Here is a 16,677-nt window from a genome sequence, read left to right on the forward strand (position 1 = left end):
CCAAGCTGCTGAGTGTGGAAGCAAGGGCTAGCTGTGGAGAAGAATGGAGAAAACGTGATCAATGGGATGAAGGCAGAAAGGCCCCTGAAGGAGCTGGAACTCCCAGTGTACAGTGGGAAAGGCTGTCTGAGGCTCTCAACTAACTCAGCACACACTCTTCTAGAAGGATTCAAGAAGCCTCTGGACTTATTCTAAATCAGACCTCAAAGAATAATGATTTTTAAAAATTTTAGTATACAGATGAACAAAACCAAGACCCAGAGAAAGAAACAAAGTGACCTTACCTAGGGTCACATTCCCAGGACAGAGTAAGAATCACACACGTGGAACTTTTGTTCCTTCTCTTTTTCCAGTGACTGGATGTACCTGTCAGACCCCCAGGGAAAGAGACAGCAACTCCAAGGGGAAAGTGTGAAGGCAGGTGACCTGGAGGGATGATTCCTGAAGGACACCCATGCCCTCACCCCACAGGCTATGACAGTGGGCCTGGAAGGCAAGTATCTGGGACAGCAGCCCATGGGGAGCTTGGGAAGAACCAGTCAATTCTAAGACGGAGAATGAGGCCCTTTTTGGGGGGTGAGAGGCAAACAAAATTTAGGGATGAAGAAATATAAGCTAAATTGTGCAAGTTTCTAATTCATTACATATACAAACTGTGAAAATATAAGTTTTATAACAATTGTATAACATTAATAACATCTACTCCTAATTATCTGAACTCTACCCCCTAAACTGAGCTCCTAAAGGAATTCATCCCCAACCTTCAAAATGCTGAGCCTACTCTCTTATCTTTCTCAAAGCCTTAATTTAAGGACTATACTTTTTTATTTTGATACTTCAATTTCAAAATTAAAGCAGAGAAAGAGCTTCTTTTTTTTAATCTTATTTTTATTAATTTTAATGCAGTGACATTGATAAATCAGGGTACACATGTTCCGAGAAAACATCTCCAGATTATTTTGACCTTTGATTATGCTGCATACCCCTCACTCAAAGTCAAATCATCCTCGTCACCTTCTATCTGGTTTTCTTTGTGCCCCTCGCCTCCCCCCACTCCCTCCCTCTCCTTCCTCGCCCCCTCCCCACCCCTCCACCCCACTCCCTGTTACCATCACATTCTTGTCCATGTCTCTGAGTCTCATTTTTATGTCCCATCTATGCATGGGTTCATAGAGTTCTTAGTTTTTTCTGATTTACTTATTTCACTCCGTATAATGTTATCAAGTTCAATCCATGTTATTGTAAATGATCCGACGTCATCATTTCTTATGGCTGAGTAGTATTCCATAGTATATATGTACCAAAGCTTTTTAATCCACTCGTCCTCTGACGGACACTTGGGCTGTTTCCAGATCTTTGCTATTGTGAACAATGCTGCTATAAACATGGGGGTGCATTTGTCCTTAATAACCAAAATTTATAAAGAACTTGTAAATCTCAACACCAGAGAGACAAACAATCCAATCCAAAAATGGGCAAAAGAAATGAATAGACACTTCTCCAAAGAGGATATACAGATGGCCAATAGGCATATGAAAAAATGCTCAACATCATTAATCATTAGAGAAATGCAAATTAAAGCCACAATGAGATATCACCTCACACCGGTTAGAATGGCGCTCATCAACAAAACAACACAGAATAAGTGCTGGCGAGGATGTAGAGAAAAGGGAACCCTCCTGCACTGCTGGTGGGAATGCAGACTGGTGCAGCCTCTGTGGAAAACAGTATGGAGATTCCTCAAAAAATTGAAAATCAAACTGCCTTTTGACCCAGCTATCCCACTTTTAGGAATATACCCCAAGGAGAAACAGCTTCTTTAAGTGAAATCCACATTACCTTCCTTGGGGCAGAATAATGTCCAGTCTGAACATAAGGAGGCCTGCAAGGAAGAAAAATTCAAAGAGTTAAGAGGCAACAATGTACATTTAATATTTCAAAATATTATGACTCTTTGAAAAAAATTTTAAAAATCACAGGAGAAAAATCTCAGATCAATGAGAAAACCCAGAATCCAAATTAGTGGCCAGGGCCAGTAAAGATGGGAATGTTGGATCGCACCCAGCCCATGACAGGAATGAGGGGCCCATCCGGATGAGAGGGAGGAAAGCTCAGAAGACCTGAGTCCTGGCCAGGTGTAGGGCAGGAGGAGAAGGCACAGAGAACACCCCCCACAGAGGGATTCTGATTTCAGAGGAGGTGCGAAGACCGAAGATAATTGGCCAAGAAAAGGTAGAAAGATTGTTGCTGACCAGGAGGGCAGAGGCAGCTGAGAGGGGAGGGTCACAAGGCCTTGACAGGAAAGCGACCTGAATTTGAGATTGGGCCATAGGCATCGACTAGTCACATCAGAGAGGAGGCAGGGGTCTGGAGAACCAAATGTGGGTCCATCCTTGGTCACTTTCTGCCCACCCAATTAATATCACCTACAGCTTCCTCTGCTGCCAGGACCACCTACCACTGAAACTTCAGTAAGCCCCACGCCAGGAGGACTTCATAGTCACAAATTATCTCTTTCTTAACAATTCCTCAGTCAGTCACTTTAAAATAACATCCTGCTCTGTTTGAGGGGTGGAGGGGCTGCCAACAGACCAATGGCCCACAGGGGCACGTGAAAAGACTTGAATTTCCATAGGACTGGCTTCCTCTGTATCTTCCATGTTTTAATTTATGCATTCAAAATTCTCTTGAGCCTGACTAGGCGGTGGTGCAGCGGATAGTGCGTCAGACTAGGATGTGGAGGACCCTAGTTCGAGACCCCGGGGAAGCTAGCTTGAGCACGGGCTCATCTGGTTTGAGCAAGACTCACCACCTTGAGCCCAAGGTTGCTGCCTTGAGCAAGAGGTCACTCACTCTGCTGTAGGCCCCTGGTCAAGGTACATATGAGAAAGCAATCAATGAACAACTAAGGTGCCACAACAAAAAATTGATGCTTCTCATCTCTCTCTCTTCCAGTCTGTCTGTCCATCTCTGTCTCTCTCTGTCTGTCACAAAAAAAAAAAAACATACAAAATTATCTTGAAAAAATATAAATGAGTAAATAGTTTCTAAAAAATATTTAAATAAAATTTATCTTGAGAATAACTGTCAAGGATATAGATGTACAGAAGGCTAAGAACTGATGACCCTTAGAGGAATGGAGTATGCGGAGAAGACAGGCCGTGAGGGAGAACGCACAGTAGTGAAATGTGCTTCATTCATCAGAGAGCGAGATACTCATTGAATGAGGGTCCTATAGATTCTACCTCCAACTTCCTTTTAATTCTATCACTCCACCTCTCTTCCCCTCTGTCTTCTATCTAAACCCTGTTGCTATCAAATTTTCTTCAGTGACCTTTCGAGAGATCTGGCATTGACTCTTTTTTATTTTTGCTAATTTATCCATTCAGCTATTTTTATAAGTGTTTACTTTTTCTACTTGACCAGGCTGTGGTGCAGTGAATAGAATGTCACCTGGGGACACTGAGGATCCATGTTCAAAACGTCAAGGTCAACAGCTTGAGTGCGGGCTCATCTGGTGTGAGCACAAGCTCATCAGCTTGAGTATGGGGTCACCGGCTTGAGCGTGGGATTATAGACATGACCCCATGATCTCTCTGGCATGAGCCAAAAATCCCTGGCTTGAGCCCAAGGTCATTGGCTTGAGCAAGGGGTCACTGGCTCAGCTGTAGTTCCTCCGCCCCCTGGTCAAGGCACACATAAGAAAGCAATCAATGAACAACTAAAGTGAAGTAACTATGAGTTGATGCTTCTCATCTCTCTCCCTTCTTATCTGTCTGTCCCTATCTCTCCTCATTTGTCTTTCTCATTAAAAAAATAAATAAAAAATTTAAAAAATGTTTACTGTCTCCTCTTAAACCAGGCACTAGGCTAAGTATAAGGGACAGAAAAATGAACATGACAAATACCATCACTACTCCTTAGAAAAATTTTCCCTGCTGCCAGAAGAAATTCTATACCTGTTCAATAATCTGCCCAATCACAACATCTCATGGAGCCTTTCTTGATGCCATTCCACACTTTGGTTTTTTCTCCAGAACTCTTGTTCCCCACTGTAAGTAACAATTGTACAAGATTTGTAGGAATGTCTTGGTCACACTTGACTATTAGATGTTTTAGGCTTTTGTGAATGATTTATGAAACCTTGTTTTAATCATTAGGCACTATTACGTTTACATCTGTTTTGTCCTTGGAACTAAAAGAGTCAAAAGAATTCTTCTGCTACATGAGAAATGGCCTGCTTTACAGGTTGTGCTTTCAATTGATAATTTTTGCTTTTGAGTTAACTGTGTATTTCTTTAAGCTTTTCAGCACTTATGTACTCAACTATCCCAAACTTTTTTCTTGAATTCCTCAAGCTCATCATACTGTCCTATGGTAGGAGCCCCTTGGGAACTAAAAATTTGCCATCACTGAGCATTTTATTCCAGTTGACCAAAATAGATGATTCAGGCAGCTGTTTGACCCTCCACTGTTTATCACAGCCTGCAGGACTGTGCCCAACATTGAGCTTTTAACTGCCTTTAGCTCCAATCTGGCCCCTTAACCAAGCCTGGTTCCCTTTCCGCCATTTCTCTGAGTGACTGTTGCCTGAAAACATCTGTCTCTATTTCAGTAGCAGTCACATCATTAGTTGATGGAACAGATTCCTATTCTGACTTTAAGCAGAAAATGCATTTATTTACCAGCTATTTCTCAGAATCATTGGAGACACTCCAATTTAGGCATGAGAACCACAGGTCCAACCACACCATAGAACCACTCCCATAAGCACTTGCTGCTGCCAACAAGGGGACAAATGTGTGGACCCATGACAAAGTCCAAACAACCAGATTGCCTATCAGAGCTCGCTACTGGCAGACCGTCTGTAGACTCACTGATTACAACATCCGCTCAGCGTGGCCTGTGTATCCTGTTTTCTCACAGTTGGGAGAGGAGCCCATTCTGGCATTCTCATTGGCCTGTGCATTTACCTCACCAGGGCAGGGCTCAAAGCCAGCCATTCCCAAAACTATAACTGGAACTCTCTCCAAGTAGTCTGCTCCAGGACACAGAGAAGCAGAGTACCTTCCACTCAGACAAAATGAGCACAACGGTGCCTGTCCTGCTGTTTCTGCTGCTTGTTCTGGGTCCTGCATTCTCCCAGAAGACCCAAGATGGTGAGTTGGGAAGCAAGGGCTGGGTATGGAGAAGAACAGAAGAGAGGTAATGAAGGAGATAGGTGGGCGGAGAGAGGGCCCCAGATGAAGCCAAGATTCCCAGTGTACAGGAGGAATGGCTGTTTGAGGTTGTCAACTAACTCAGATTATACACTTGTAGAAGCATTTAGGGAGCCTCTGGAATCATGCTAAATAAGGCCTTAAAGAATTAGAACCTAAAATTCTTATTAGACAAATGAACAAAACTAAGACCCAGACAAGTGAAGTGACCTGTCTTGGGTCATGCAGCCAGGACAGAGCAAGGCCCACACAGGTGGAACTCTTTGTTCCTCTCTCCTTTCAATGGCTGGACATACCTGTCTGACTCTCAGGGAGAAAGACGCAACTCCATAGAGCACTTGTAAAACATATTAACTGGAGGATGCTTTTAGAAACAGACCCATTCCCTCACTCCACAGTGAGATGCTACAACAGTGGGCCTGGGAGGCCAGCTGGAGCTCGGGCAGAACCAGTCGATTTTAGGACAGAGTATTGAGGACTTTTTAGTATACAAAATTTTAGTATGAAGGAATGTGAGCACAACTGTGTATGTTTAAAATTTATAATGTTTTCTAACTATTATGAATGTTTGATAAGAATTGATCATATTTTAATTGTTAATCACATCCTACACTGTAGTAAAATTTAGTCAGCGTTCTCCAGAGAGAAAGCATGAATCTCATGCATATGCCAGAAAGAGAGGTTTATTTTAAGGATACAACTCAAAACCATTGTGGAGGCTTGGAAGTCTGAAATCGGCGGGGTAAGTCAGCACACTGGAGACCAGAGAAGAGATTACGCTGCCATCTCGGGCCCAAAGGCAGTCTGGAGGCAGAGTTCCTGCTTCCTGTGGAGAACTCAGCCTCTTCTCTGTGGCCTTCAACTGATTAGTGGAGGCCCAGTCACATTACAGAGGGTAATCTGCTTCACTCAACATCCACTGAGTAAAATGGTAATCACTTATATAAACTAATTAGTGACAATAACTTCCTTACTGAAACTAGAAACCTGCTATATGGCCTAACATTAGTAACATCCACGAGAGTTAGATCAGGATTCCATTTAAAATTAATTATGAAAATGCCCCACCCTCTACCACTCCCTACCTCCCACTAAAGTGCAGGGACAAGCATGGTCATGCAGAGGTCCATTCTGGTCTTACCTTATGCTGATCCATTCTAAGTCATTACCTGAGGTTTCTAGTCAATTTGCCTTCCTACATTTTCTAACTGTATGTATTTCCTAGGTTCCGTTAAGCTATGCTTCAGTAACAAAGACTGTTTTCAGTAGCTTAATCCAACAAATGTTTATGTCTTGCTCCTGTAAAGATGAATATGGGTCCAGCAACTTTCCTGTCCTCCATGGGGTGCCTAAAGAATCTAGGTGATTTGTATCTTAGGACTCTTCTGTTTTATTTCATGGTCTCCACAGTCATCACCAAAATATAGAGAGACAGGAGGTTCAAACCAGCTTCCAGGGCCTCCAACCTGAAGGAAGACATCAATTCCCCTCCTACTGCCTTTTGACACAACTCAGTCAGGGTCCCCATATACTTACAAGGAGGATGAGAACTATGATCTTCTGATTTGTTAAGAGAGGAAACAATGTAGTAAAAACACAAAATGGTCTCTGAAATATCATCCCCAGAATAGAGGTAGAGCTTGTGAACTTCCCATATTACGTGGCTGACAGCATGTTGTTGAGAGCTGGGGAGGAAGCCAGTGACCAGGCGTTCCTTCCTGATCCTCTGTGCTCCACATTGGGACCCCGCCATGTGGATCCGACACCGCAACCTCTTCTCCTCTTTTGCAGGGTCTTACTCTCTGAACTATTACTCCATCGGGATGTCCAGGCCCAAGGAGGGCTTCCCCAGTTTTCAGGCCACTGGCTACCTCAATGATCAGGCCTTCTTCCACTATGATAGTGAAAGTGGAAAGGCTGAGCCCTTGGGCCCATGGAGACAGGTGGAAGGAATGGAAGACTGGGAAGAACTAAGTAAATATCAGAAAGCCAGGGGAGACTTCTTCCTGAAGAACCTGAGAGACATCATGAACTATTACAAAGACAGAGGTCAGTGGTTTATGGACTATTGGTGTAGAGCAGGGGTCCCCAAACTACGGCCCGCGGGCCGCATGCGGCCCCCTGAGGCCATTTATCCGGCCCCCACCGCACTTCCGGAAGGGGCACCTCTTTCATTGGTGGTCGGTGAGAGGAGCATAGTTCCCATTGAAATACTGGTCAGTTTATTGATTTATATTTACTTGTTCTTTATTTTAAATATTGTATTTGTTCCCGTTTTGTTTTTTTACTTTAAAATATGATATGTGCAGTGTGCATAGGGATTTGTTCATAGTTTTTTTTATAGTCTGGCCCTCCAACGGTCTGAGGGACAGTGAATTGGCCCCCTGTGTAAAAAGTTTGGGGACCCCTGGTGTAGATAGTCTTAGCTCAAGAGGCAGCCCCACAATTCTGAGTGGAAAGTGGTCTGCAGGCTAGAAGTACTCCTTATCCGAAAAGGAAAGTATAAGAACAAGTACACATGCACACACATTTCTGCCTCCCCCACCCCCAAGCACGGCTGCTTTTCCTCCTTCCCCATCACTTCACCCATCCTCACTTTCAGGCCTAGACTCTCGCAAGCGAAATCCACGTCAGCCCTTAGCTAGGACCATCTGATCTCTCAGCTCCACACCTCAACTCCTCTGAGGTGGACTCCGCTTTAGAAGGTGCCGTACTCAGCCCTGTGCAGGGGTGTTGGAATGGGAGTGAGCTAATTTTGGGTCGTTCTGACCAGGGTTCAGGTGCTGACTCTGCCAGTTACTAGCTGGCAGGCAGTGAACATGTTCTTGATTATGTAGTCTGAATCTGAAAAAAAATGGTGCGTTGAGTCTTGCTTCCAAGAGATTCCGTAAAACTTATCTAGATGAATTCTGTGAGAGCTAGGACATAACCCGTCCTGATCTCCCTTACAGCCCCATACCCTAAGACAGACAATAAATATGCTGAATGAGGAGAGTACCCAGTACAATCCATGGCTCTACTAGCAGCTCAGGAAGGACTGAATTCAAAACCACAAACTGAGTCCCATATAATCATAAAGACCCTCCTGTCTGTACAAAGTAGACTTAGGCAGGAGGAGTCATCAGGACTTGTGGTGTGAGGAGCTAGTGGAGAGCACAGCACAGAGAATAGTTCTCATGTCTCCGAGCCCAGCACTCTTTCTCCTGAACCACATCACTGACCCCTCAAGCCAGTCCATTGCAGGCCAGGTGAACTGATAATTTTAAATTATTACTGGGTGGGTATCAAAAGATGTGTTTCTGAGTATAAAAATGCCCAAAAAGCTACATGAAATATGAGATGTTCCAAAAGGAGGTAAAAGTTACTCAGAAATCTGAAGGATGTAGATTGGGAAGCCCGTGTGAGAAAACAACCTGAGCTGCATTCACCAGGTAGCTCCGTTGGTGAGAGCATCATTCCCATACACCAGGTCATGAGTTCATTCCCTGCTCAGGACACATACAAGAATCAACCAATGAGTACATAAATAAGTGGAACAACAAATCAATGTTTCTCCCTTTCTTTCTCCTTCTCTCTAAAAACAATCAATAGCCCTGACTGGTTGGCTCAGTGGTAGAGCGTCAGTCTGGCGTACAGGAGTCCCGGGTTCAATTCCCGGCCAGGGCACACAGGAGAAACGCCCATCTGCTTCTCCACCCCTCCCCCTCTCCTTCCTCTCTGTCTCTCTCTTCCCCTCCTGCAGACAAGGCTCCATTGGAGCAAAGTTGGCCAGGGTGCTGAGGATGGCTCTGTGGCCTCTGCCTCAGGCGCTAGAATGGCTCTGGTTATAACAGAGCAACGCCCCAGATGGGCAGAGCATTGCTCCCTGGTGGGCGTGCTGGGTGGATCCCGGTTGGGCGCATGTGGGAGTCTGTCTGACTGCCTCCCCATTTCCAACTTCAGAAAAAAAAAATCAATCAATAAATTTTTTTTTTAATCAAAAGATCCTGCATGGAGCTAGATTGGTCCACAGTCGGTAGCCCTCTGAAACTCCCTCTATGTGTCTCATCTCAGTCTAGGGTAAAACACCAAACCAAATTAAGTTTTCCTCTCTCTGCTTTATGTTTGGCTAACAACCCATTTGCCAGCGTAAACAGGGTGCCACATTCAGATTCAAAACCCTCTCTTCATATTGGGTTGCAAACTGTGTAGGAGTAGCAGATATTATGAAGGAATTGATGCCAGGCTGACTGATTTCTGGGGGTTTGGGTGGATGCAGGGAATCACACCATGCAAGAAGAGATTAGTTGTAAACTCCGGAATGACACTTACTGTGGAGCACTTTGGACGGTTGCCTACGATGGACAGGACTACATCAAATTTGACACAAAAATCCCCGCCTGGATTCCCCTGCAACCAGAAGCTCTGAACACCAAGGTAAAGTGGGAGACAGAAGGCTCTGTGCATCGGGCCAAGGCCTACCTGGAAGATGAGTGCACCCAGACGCTGCAGAAATACCTGCAACACAGCAGGACACTCCTGGACCGTCAAGGTACCCACTGCTTCCTCTGCCCTGCTCCCACACTGAGCTGAGAAAGACCTAGGTGATTTCAGGCTAGAACCTCAGGGGAACATTTCAGGCAAATCCTATAACCATTTCTCTCTATGATATGCCTCTTGGCTTGGCAGTGGGGAGAAGGCAGGTGTATAAAATATCTGCCGGGAAAGGATGAAGATGAGTAAGTTTGAGCAGGATTGCTTGAAACAAGCTGAGACCATGGTTGAATATTAAGCTGAGCCTGACCTGACGTGATGCAGTGGAAAAAGCCACAACCAAGAGAGCTGAGGTTGCTGGTTCGAAACCTCAGGCTTGCCTGAACAAGGCATATACGAAGAGCAACTATGAGTTGATGCTTCCCTCTCCTTCTATCACTCTCTAATAACAATAAAACTATTTTTTTAAGTTGGAAAAAAACAATTAATCAGAAAGAAGTTCCTGTGGGAGGAGGCAGAGAAAGGTCTGAATCACAGCAGCAGGCAGAATCTAGGAGCAGGGCTCAAACTAGGGGAGGCAGGAGCCATCAAGACCACTGGAGGTTTGGGAAAAAACAAAACAATGCATGGCATTCACATTTCTCAGTTGCAGTAGTCAATGCCCGAGGGTGGGCAGGGGGTGCTGGGAGGCAAGAAAGTAGCCATGGGTATTCCACTATCCAGCAAGGAAGGCTCATGGAATGCCTCAAGTTCCCTGATCTGGAAGTTTCCTTGATGAGGCAGGTAGAAATCTGAGAGCTCTGCCCATCCCTGACTCTGGGGCTGGGGGGAGACGTGAGCGGGAAACCAGCCCCTTTAGACCCTCAACCTCCATGCTGTGTCTCTCCACAGATCCTCCCTCTGTGTCAATCACCAGCCAGGTGGGCCCAGGACAGAGCAAGACCCTCAAGTGCTTGGCCTACAACTTCTACCCACGGTCAATCAGTCTGTACTGGACTCGGGGAAGCAATGTAGTGGTGACTGAGTTGCAGAATGACAGTCCTCTCACTGAAAATGGAAATTACCAGTCCTGGATGGTGGTGGAAATCCCCTCTTCGGACAGAGGCCCCTACTCCTGCCACGTGCAGCACAGCAGCCTAGCCCAGCCCCTCGTTGTCCCATGGAATGAGGGGTAGGAATCTGGAGACCAGTAGTCACCCTTTCACTGGGACATGACAGAGGTGAGCTCAGAATGGCCATCACCGCCATCGGCAAGACCCGGAGAAGCTGTGAAGAGAACAGACAGGTGGTGAATTTGGAGACATAGGCTTGAATGCTGGTCACTGAGCTGACTTACTGTTGTGTTTCCCCTTAGTGTTTCCCATGATCTAATCTGTGATATCTAAGCAACACTAATCACATTGCTTGGCAAACATAGTAAGTCAGATTATTAAACTTTAGATGCTATAGAAATGTCACTCGATTTTATCATTCATCCTGCCACCAAACATTTGAATCATTTTTAAATCTTGGTACCCACTGGAAGCAATGTTCACTGCCCGTCTTTTCCTGAGTGTTGTTCAGGCACCCACTCCTGATGTCCCCTCTAGTTATGAGGCCATGGAACTCTGCAACTCTTATAAATCAATCTGAAGCCTCTTCTGTACCTCAGTTTCCCCAGCATTCCCTTTACCCCCGTGAGACACTGCCTTCTCCTCCAGCTACTCCAGCTCTCCCACACCAAGCTGGCCTTTGTGTCCACACACAGCTATAGGCTATTTGAGAGGCTTCATCCTCCAGGATGCACTCCCTGGCAGGCAAGAATCATCTGATGTTCTTGGATTCACCCGAATTCATTTAATTGGAAGGTTTTTTGACATGAAAAACTTGTATAATTTCATTTATTTATTTTTAATTGAATTTCTTGTGGTCAGTAGGTTTTTTAATTGAGTCTCCCACCACCATATACAGGTTTGTCCATGTAAAAACTATTCAGACCTATAGAGAATTTTGTAACAGTTTATTTGAGACAAACTGATGACATATGCACAGAGCAAGATCACAAATGCTCTGGAGAATAACAGTTTTGCACATTCTTTTATTCATCTGAAAATAAGAAAGGTGCCTGACTTGTGAAGGTACAGTCGATAGAGCATTAATATGGGATGCTGAGGTCCCATGTTGGAAACCCTGAGGTCACCAGCTTGAGCATGGGATCATCCACATGATCCCATGGTCACTGACTTGAAGCCCAAGGTCTCTGGCTTGAGCAAGGGGTCACTGGCTCAATTAGACCCCCACCCCCCATCAAAACACATATGGAGAGCAATCAATGAACAATTCAAGTGATGAAACCATGACTTGATTCTTGTCATCTCTCCGTTTCTGTTTCTCTCTCTCTCTCTCTCTCTCTCTCTCTCTCTCTCTCTCTCTCTTTCTCTTGCTAAAATATAAAGAAAGAGAAAGAAAATACAAATGGAATGTAAGCAGGTGAGAGAAAGCAAGGCAGGGATTAGATTAAAGGATCATTAACAGGATTATGTGCTTCCTTGAGAGTTAATATCCCCTTTGAAGGTTCTTATTACTGATATTTCGGAGGTGGGTTAACCTAGATGCATAAGAACAATGAACAAGGCTGGCTTATAACCTTTCACCAAAGAAGTTATAGGCATGGGACATGACTGCCCACCATGACCTGCCCTGTGAGGAATTTATAAACAGGTCATCCTATGACATTACTTTCCATGAAAACCCCCCTTTTTTTCATTAACATTTCTCATTTTTGGTCATAAATCAACACAAAGGATGCATGGATGACCAAACTTGCTTGGATGGTGTGATCTCACAGTACTAGGAAGCTCAATCCTAGGAAGTCTCAGTGTTGAAGTTGTCTTGTTGACCATTGGATATGGGGTAATACTACAACCATGGACCTGAGTTGAGGTTGAATTTTTCCCAAAAGAAAAGAGCAGGAAAGTGAAAGGCAGTCAGGTCTTATGGCCTTCATTACAAAAACAAAACAAAACAAAACAAAAAACACGCTCTGCATCATTTCTATTCTGTGAACTATCATGATATGAGCTCTGTTTTCTGTCTCATTTTTTCTGTATTTGGCATCCAGTATAAAAATTACATAAGCCACAGAAAGAGTATTAATAGTTATATTATACATGTTCAGTAACCATAAATAGTTGGACTATATAGAAAAACCCAAGGGCAAGTACAACTATTACAATGACTAATATCATTATCAGAGAGGTAAAGATAACCAAATCAAGGCCCTGGCCAGTTGGCTCAGTGGTAGAGCACCGGCCTGGAGTGTGGATGTCCTGGGTTTGATTCCTTGTCAGGACACACAGAAGAAGCGACCATCTGCTTCTACACCCCTTCCCTTCCCCCTTTCTCTCTCTCTCTCTCTCTTACCCTCCTGCAGTCAAGACTTGATTAGTTTGAGCACATCGCCCTGAACCTTAGGATGGCTATGTGCAGCCTTCACCTCAGGCACTAAAAATGGCTCAGTTGCAAGCACGGCCCCAAATGGGCAGAGCAATGTCCCCAGACAGGGGTCACCAGGTGGATCCCAATCAGGGCACATGTCGGAGTCTGTCTCTCTATCTTCTGTCCTCTCACTCAGAAAAGAAGAAGAAAAGAAGGATAACTAAACCAAATACACTGAGTTCAATATCAAAGAGTAAGCATAAAAGCCTTGTTGATGTCTAGGGATAGCTGTCTACCCCTGGTGCCAGCTTCCCATCCCCCAGCAGTCTTTGATGTCCATAAACAGGGATAGATGTCCACTTTTCAGTTAAGTGCCTGATAAGGTCCCCTTCCAGTGAGACTATCTTTTATTTGATATTCTTTCCAATGAACAAAATCTCCAGGTGGCAGTCAAATGATTTTTAATGTCATTGTCTCCTGAATGCTGACTGTGAAAGAAAGTGATTACCAACTTGGTATTTTCTTGAAGTGACTCTATCAAACTTTGACAATAAGTGTAAGATGTCTCCTTGTAATAATGTCAGCTGAGAAGTTTCTTCAACTAGGTCTGGCTTAAATGCACTGTGATACATGAAACACTGCAAAATCTAAAAAATGAGGAGGCAGGAAGCCAGGAAAAACCAAGTGACTGTCTTGGGTTTCCATAGCACTGACTATTCATTTAATTACAACCATTGTTTATTTGCACAATATAACCTAGATGTTCACATCACTTTTTTGACAATGCTACCCATGAGTTTTCAAATCTTTTGAAGAATTCCAGGGACCCTTCTGAAACACTACAAAGCTATTTTTACATATACTATGATTTTGAGGGGGGGGGTTGTATTTTTCTTAAGTAAGAAGAAGAGCCTGACCTGTGGTGGTGCAGTGGATCAAACATCGACCTGGAACGCTGAGGTCGCTGGTTCAAAACCCTGGGCTTGCCTGGTCAAGGCACATATGGGAGCTGATTCTTCCTGCTCCTCCCCACTTCTCTCTCTCTCTCTCTTCTCTAAAATGAATAAATAAATAAAAATAATTAAAAAAAAAAAGTAAGAAGAAGAGAGGCAAAGAGACAGACTCCCCCATGTGCTGGGCCAGGATCCACCAGGCAAGCCCACTAGGGGGCAATGCTCTGCCCATCTGGGGCCCTCTGCTCCATTGTAACTAGAGCCATTTTAGCACCTGAGGTGAGGCCATGGTGCCAGCCTCAGCACCCAGGCAAACTTCCTCCAGTGGAGCATTGGCTATGAGAGGGAAAGACAGAGACAGAGAAAAGAGAGGGGGAAGGGTGGAGAAGCAGATGGTTGCTGCTGCTGTGTCCCCTGACTGGGAATCGAACCCCGGGCATCCACATGTCGGGCCTACACTCTACTAGTGAGCCAACTGGCCAGGGTCATATATTAAAATTTTAACCCTTAAAACCTCAATGTGAATTGTAGCCTGTGGTGGCACAGTGAATAGAGCACCAACCTGGAACGCTGAGGTCACCTGTTGGAAACCCTGGACCTACTGGGTCAAGGCACATATGACAAGTAACCAATGAACAGCTACAGGGAAGCAACTACTTCTTGTAGCCACTCCCACCTCCTCTCTCTGTAAAATCAATAACTAAAGCCTTTCTAAAAAATCCCAATGTCTAATGAAAAGTAAGAAGCCAAATAGCATACTTTAGCTTGAACATTTTATACCCTTAAGAAGCCTGACCAGGTGTTGGCGCAGTGGATAGAGCGTCGAACTGGGATGCGGAGGACCCAGGTTTAAGACCCTGAGGTCACCAGCTTAAGCGCGGGCTCATCTGGTTTGAGCAAAACTCACCAGCTTGAACCCAAGATCACTGGCTAGAGCAAAGGGTTACTTGGTCTGCTGTAGTCCCATGGTCAAGGTACATATGAGAAAGCAATCAACGAACAACTAAGGTGTCACAACGAAAAACTGATGAATGATTGATGCTTCTCATTTCTCTTCATTCCTGTCTGTCTGTCCCTATCTGTCCCTCTCTCTGACTCTCTGTCTCTGTAAAAAAAAAAAAAAAAAAGAAACGTTTTCAGAAACATAAAAGCAAATTATCAACATAAACTTATTTTTGTAAAACCCAGGCAAAATGACATGTCTGTTCTACTTAAACAAAATTAAGCTAGCTTACTAAGTAAAGATTAAACTTAGATCACATGACCTTGAAAAAACATTTAGGTTAGTGCCTATATTACTGCGAATTATAGAATATCCAATTCTTATAAGCAATCATTGCCTTTAAATTAATTTTAACAGAACTATCAGGAAATAGAAAGGTATCTCATATATACAGTATACATATATATATTGAATAGATACACAGACACAGACACAAACAAAGACCATTTAGCCATGAGAAAATCTCACTTGTTATAAAAGAACAATTAGATCCAACTTCTTCCTGGAGGTATTTACAATTTATAATTGTCTTTGACAAGTCAAATTGCAAATGACCTTTCTCCATTTAAAATAAGGACAGCCATTTATTAGTTCTTCAAAGAATTGGATTGACACCTAAATAACATCATGGGTAGATCTATTTATCTAAATCTTCATCTTGAAGTTTCAAGAGACCAATTAAATTTGGTTTCCATTTATACTGCCTAGTTTAATACACAGCTTTCTCTAATTGCGCATGCAAAAGATTACATAATTTAGAAGTAGCAACCCTGGCCAGTTGGCTCAGCGGTAGAGCGTCGGCCTGGCGTGCGGGGGACCCGGGTTCGATTCCTGGCCAGGGCACATAGGAGAAGCGCCCATTTGCTTCTCCACCCCCCCCCTCCTTACTCTCTGTCTCTCTCTTCCCCTCCCGCAGCCAAGGCTCCATTGGAGCAAAGATGGCCCGGGCACTGGGGATGGCTTCCTGGCCTCTGCCCCAGGCGCTAGAGTGGCTCTGGTCGCGGCAGAGCGACGCCCCGGAGGGGCAGAGCATTGCCCCCTGGTGGGCAGAGCATAGCCCCTGGTGGGCGTGCTGGGTGGATCCCGGTCGGGCACATGCGGGAGTCTGTCTGACTGTCTCTCCCCGTTTCCAGCTTCAGAAAAATACAAAAAAAAAAAAAAAAAAAAAGAAGTAGCAAAGGATCCTCATGTCGGCCACTGTAGTTATGTTAGCAGTGCAGAAGAGGCACCAGGCATTAGTGATGAGTGGACTCAGGCCAGACCTCAGTTCAACAACCTCAGTACTTGAGTTCTAGCCAAGAAAGAATTAAGAATCAAGACTCTAACCATATGAGAAAGTTCATTTAGTAAGTCACAGAGTAGAAAACAAAGCCTTAGAATAAATGGGCTCAAGAAACAAATTACAGAAGCAAAAGAAGGGCCCTCGAAGCTTAGGAGAAAGAGAGAGGCAAGTAAAACACCCAAGAGGAAGGGGGAGAGGGAGAGCAGGCATGTTTTGTAGAGACCTGGGTCCTCCATCCTGAGGGCTTTAATCTGAGGTCTCAGGGGAGGACCTCAGTAGAATACTCATCAGCTTCCTCAGTGTGTTTCATCAGGGTTGTGGTCTCCACTG

The 16,677-nt window shown here is 44.4% G+C and overlaps 1 protein-coding gene across 4 annotated transcripts in view; it reads left to right on the plus strand.

Moving 5' to 3' along the window:
• AZGP1 (alpha-2-glycoprotein 1, zinc-binding) overlaps positions 1-16,677 on the plus strand; it is a 49,363-nt gene that overhangs the window by 18,164 nt on the left and 14,522 nt on the right. The window contains exons 1-4 of one of the 4 annotated variants that reach the window (XM_066382194.1): positions 4,942-5,159; positions 7,011-7,268; positions 9,478-9,750; positions 10,584-11,149. The exons of 1 other annotated variant lie outside the window; for it this stretch is intronic. In XM_066382194.1, the coding sequence (XP_066238291.1) occupies positions 5,084-5,159; positions 7,011-7,268; positions 9,478-9,750; positions 10,584-10,867 (891 nt within the window). In that variant the 5' untranslated portion in view covers positions 4,942-5,083 and the 3' untranslated portion in view covers positions 10,868-11,149. Of the gene's footprint in view, positions 1-4,916; positions 5,160-7,010; positions 7,269-9,477; positions 9,751-10,583; positions 11,150-16,677 lie in introns of those variants that run through there. 2 more of the 4 variants (XM_066382191.1, XM_066382193.1) reach the window with 2 other exon arrangements.

Source organism: Saccopteryx leptura, chromosome 4 (genome assembly GCF_036850995.1).
Source record: "Saccopteryx leptura isolate mSacLep1 chromosome 4, mSacLep1_pri_phased_curated, whole genome shotgun sequence".
Taxonomy (NCBI): domain Eukaryota; kingdom Metazoa; phylum Chordata; class Mammalia; order Chiroptera; family Emballonuridae; genus Saccopteryx; species Saccopteryx leptura.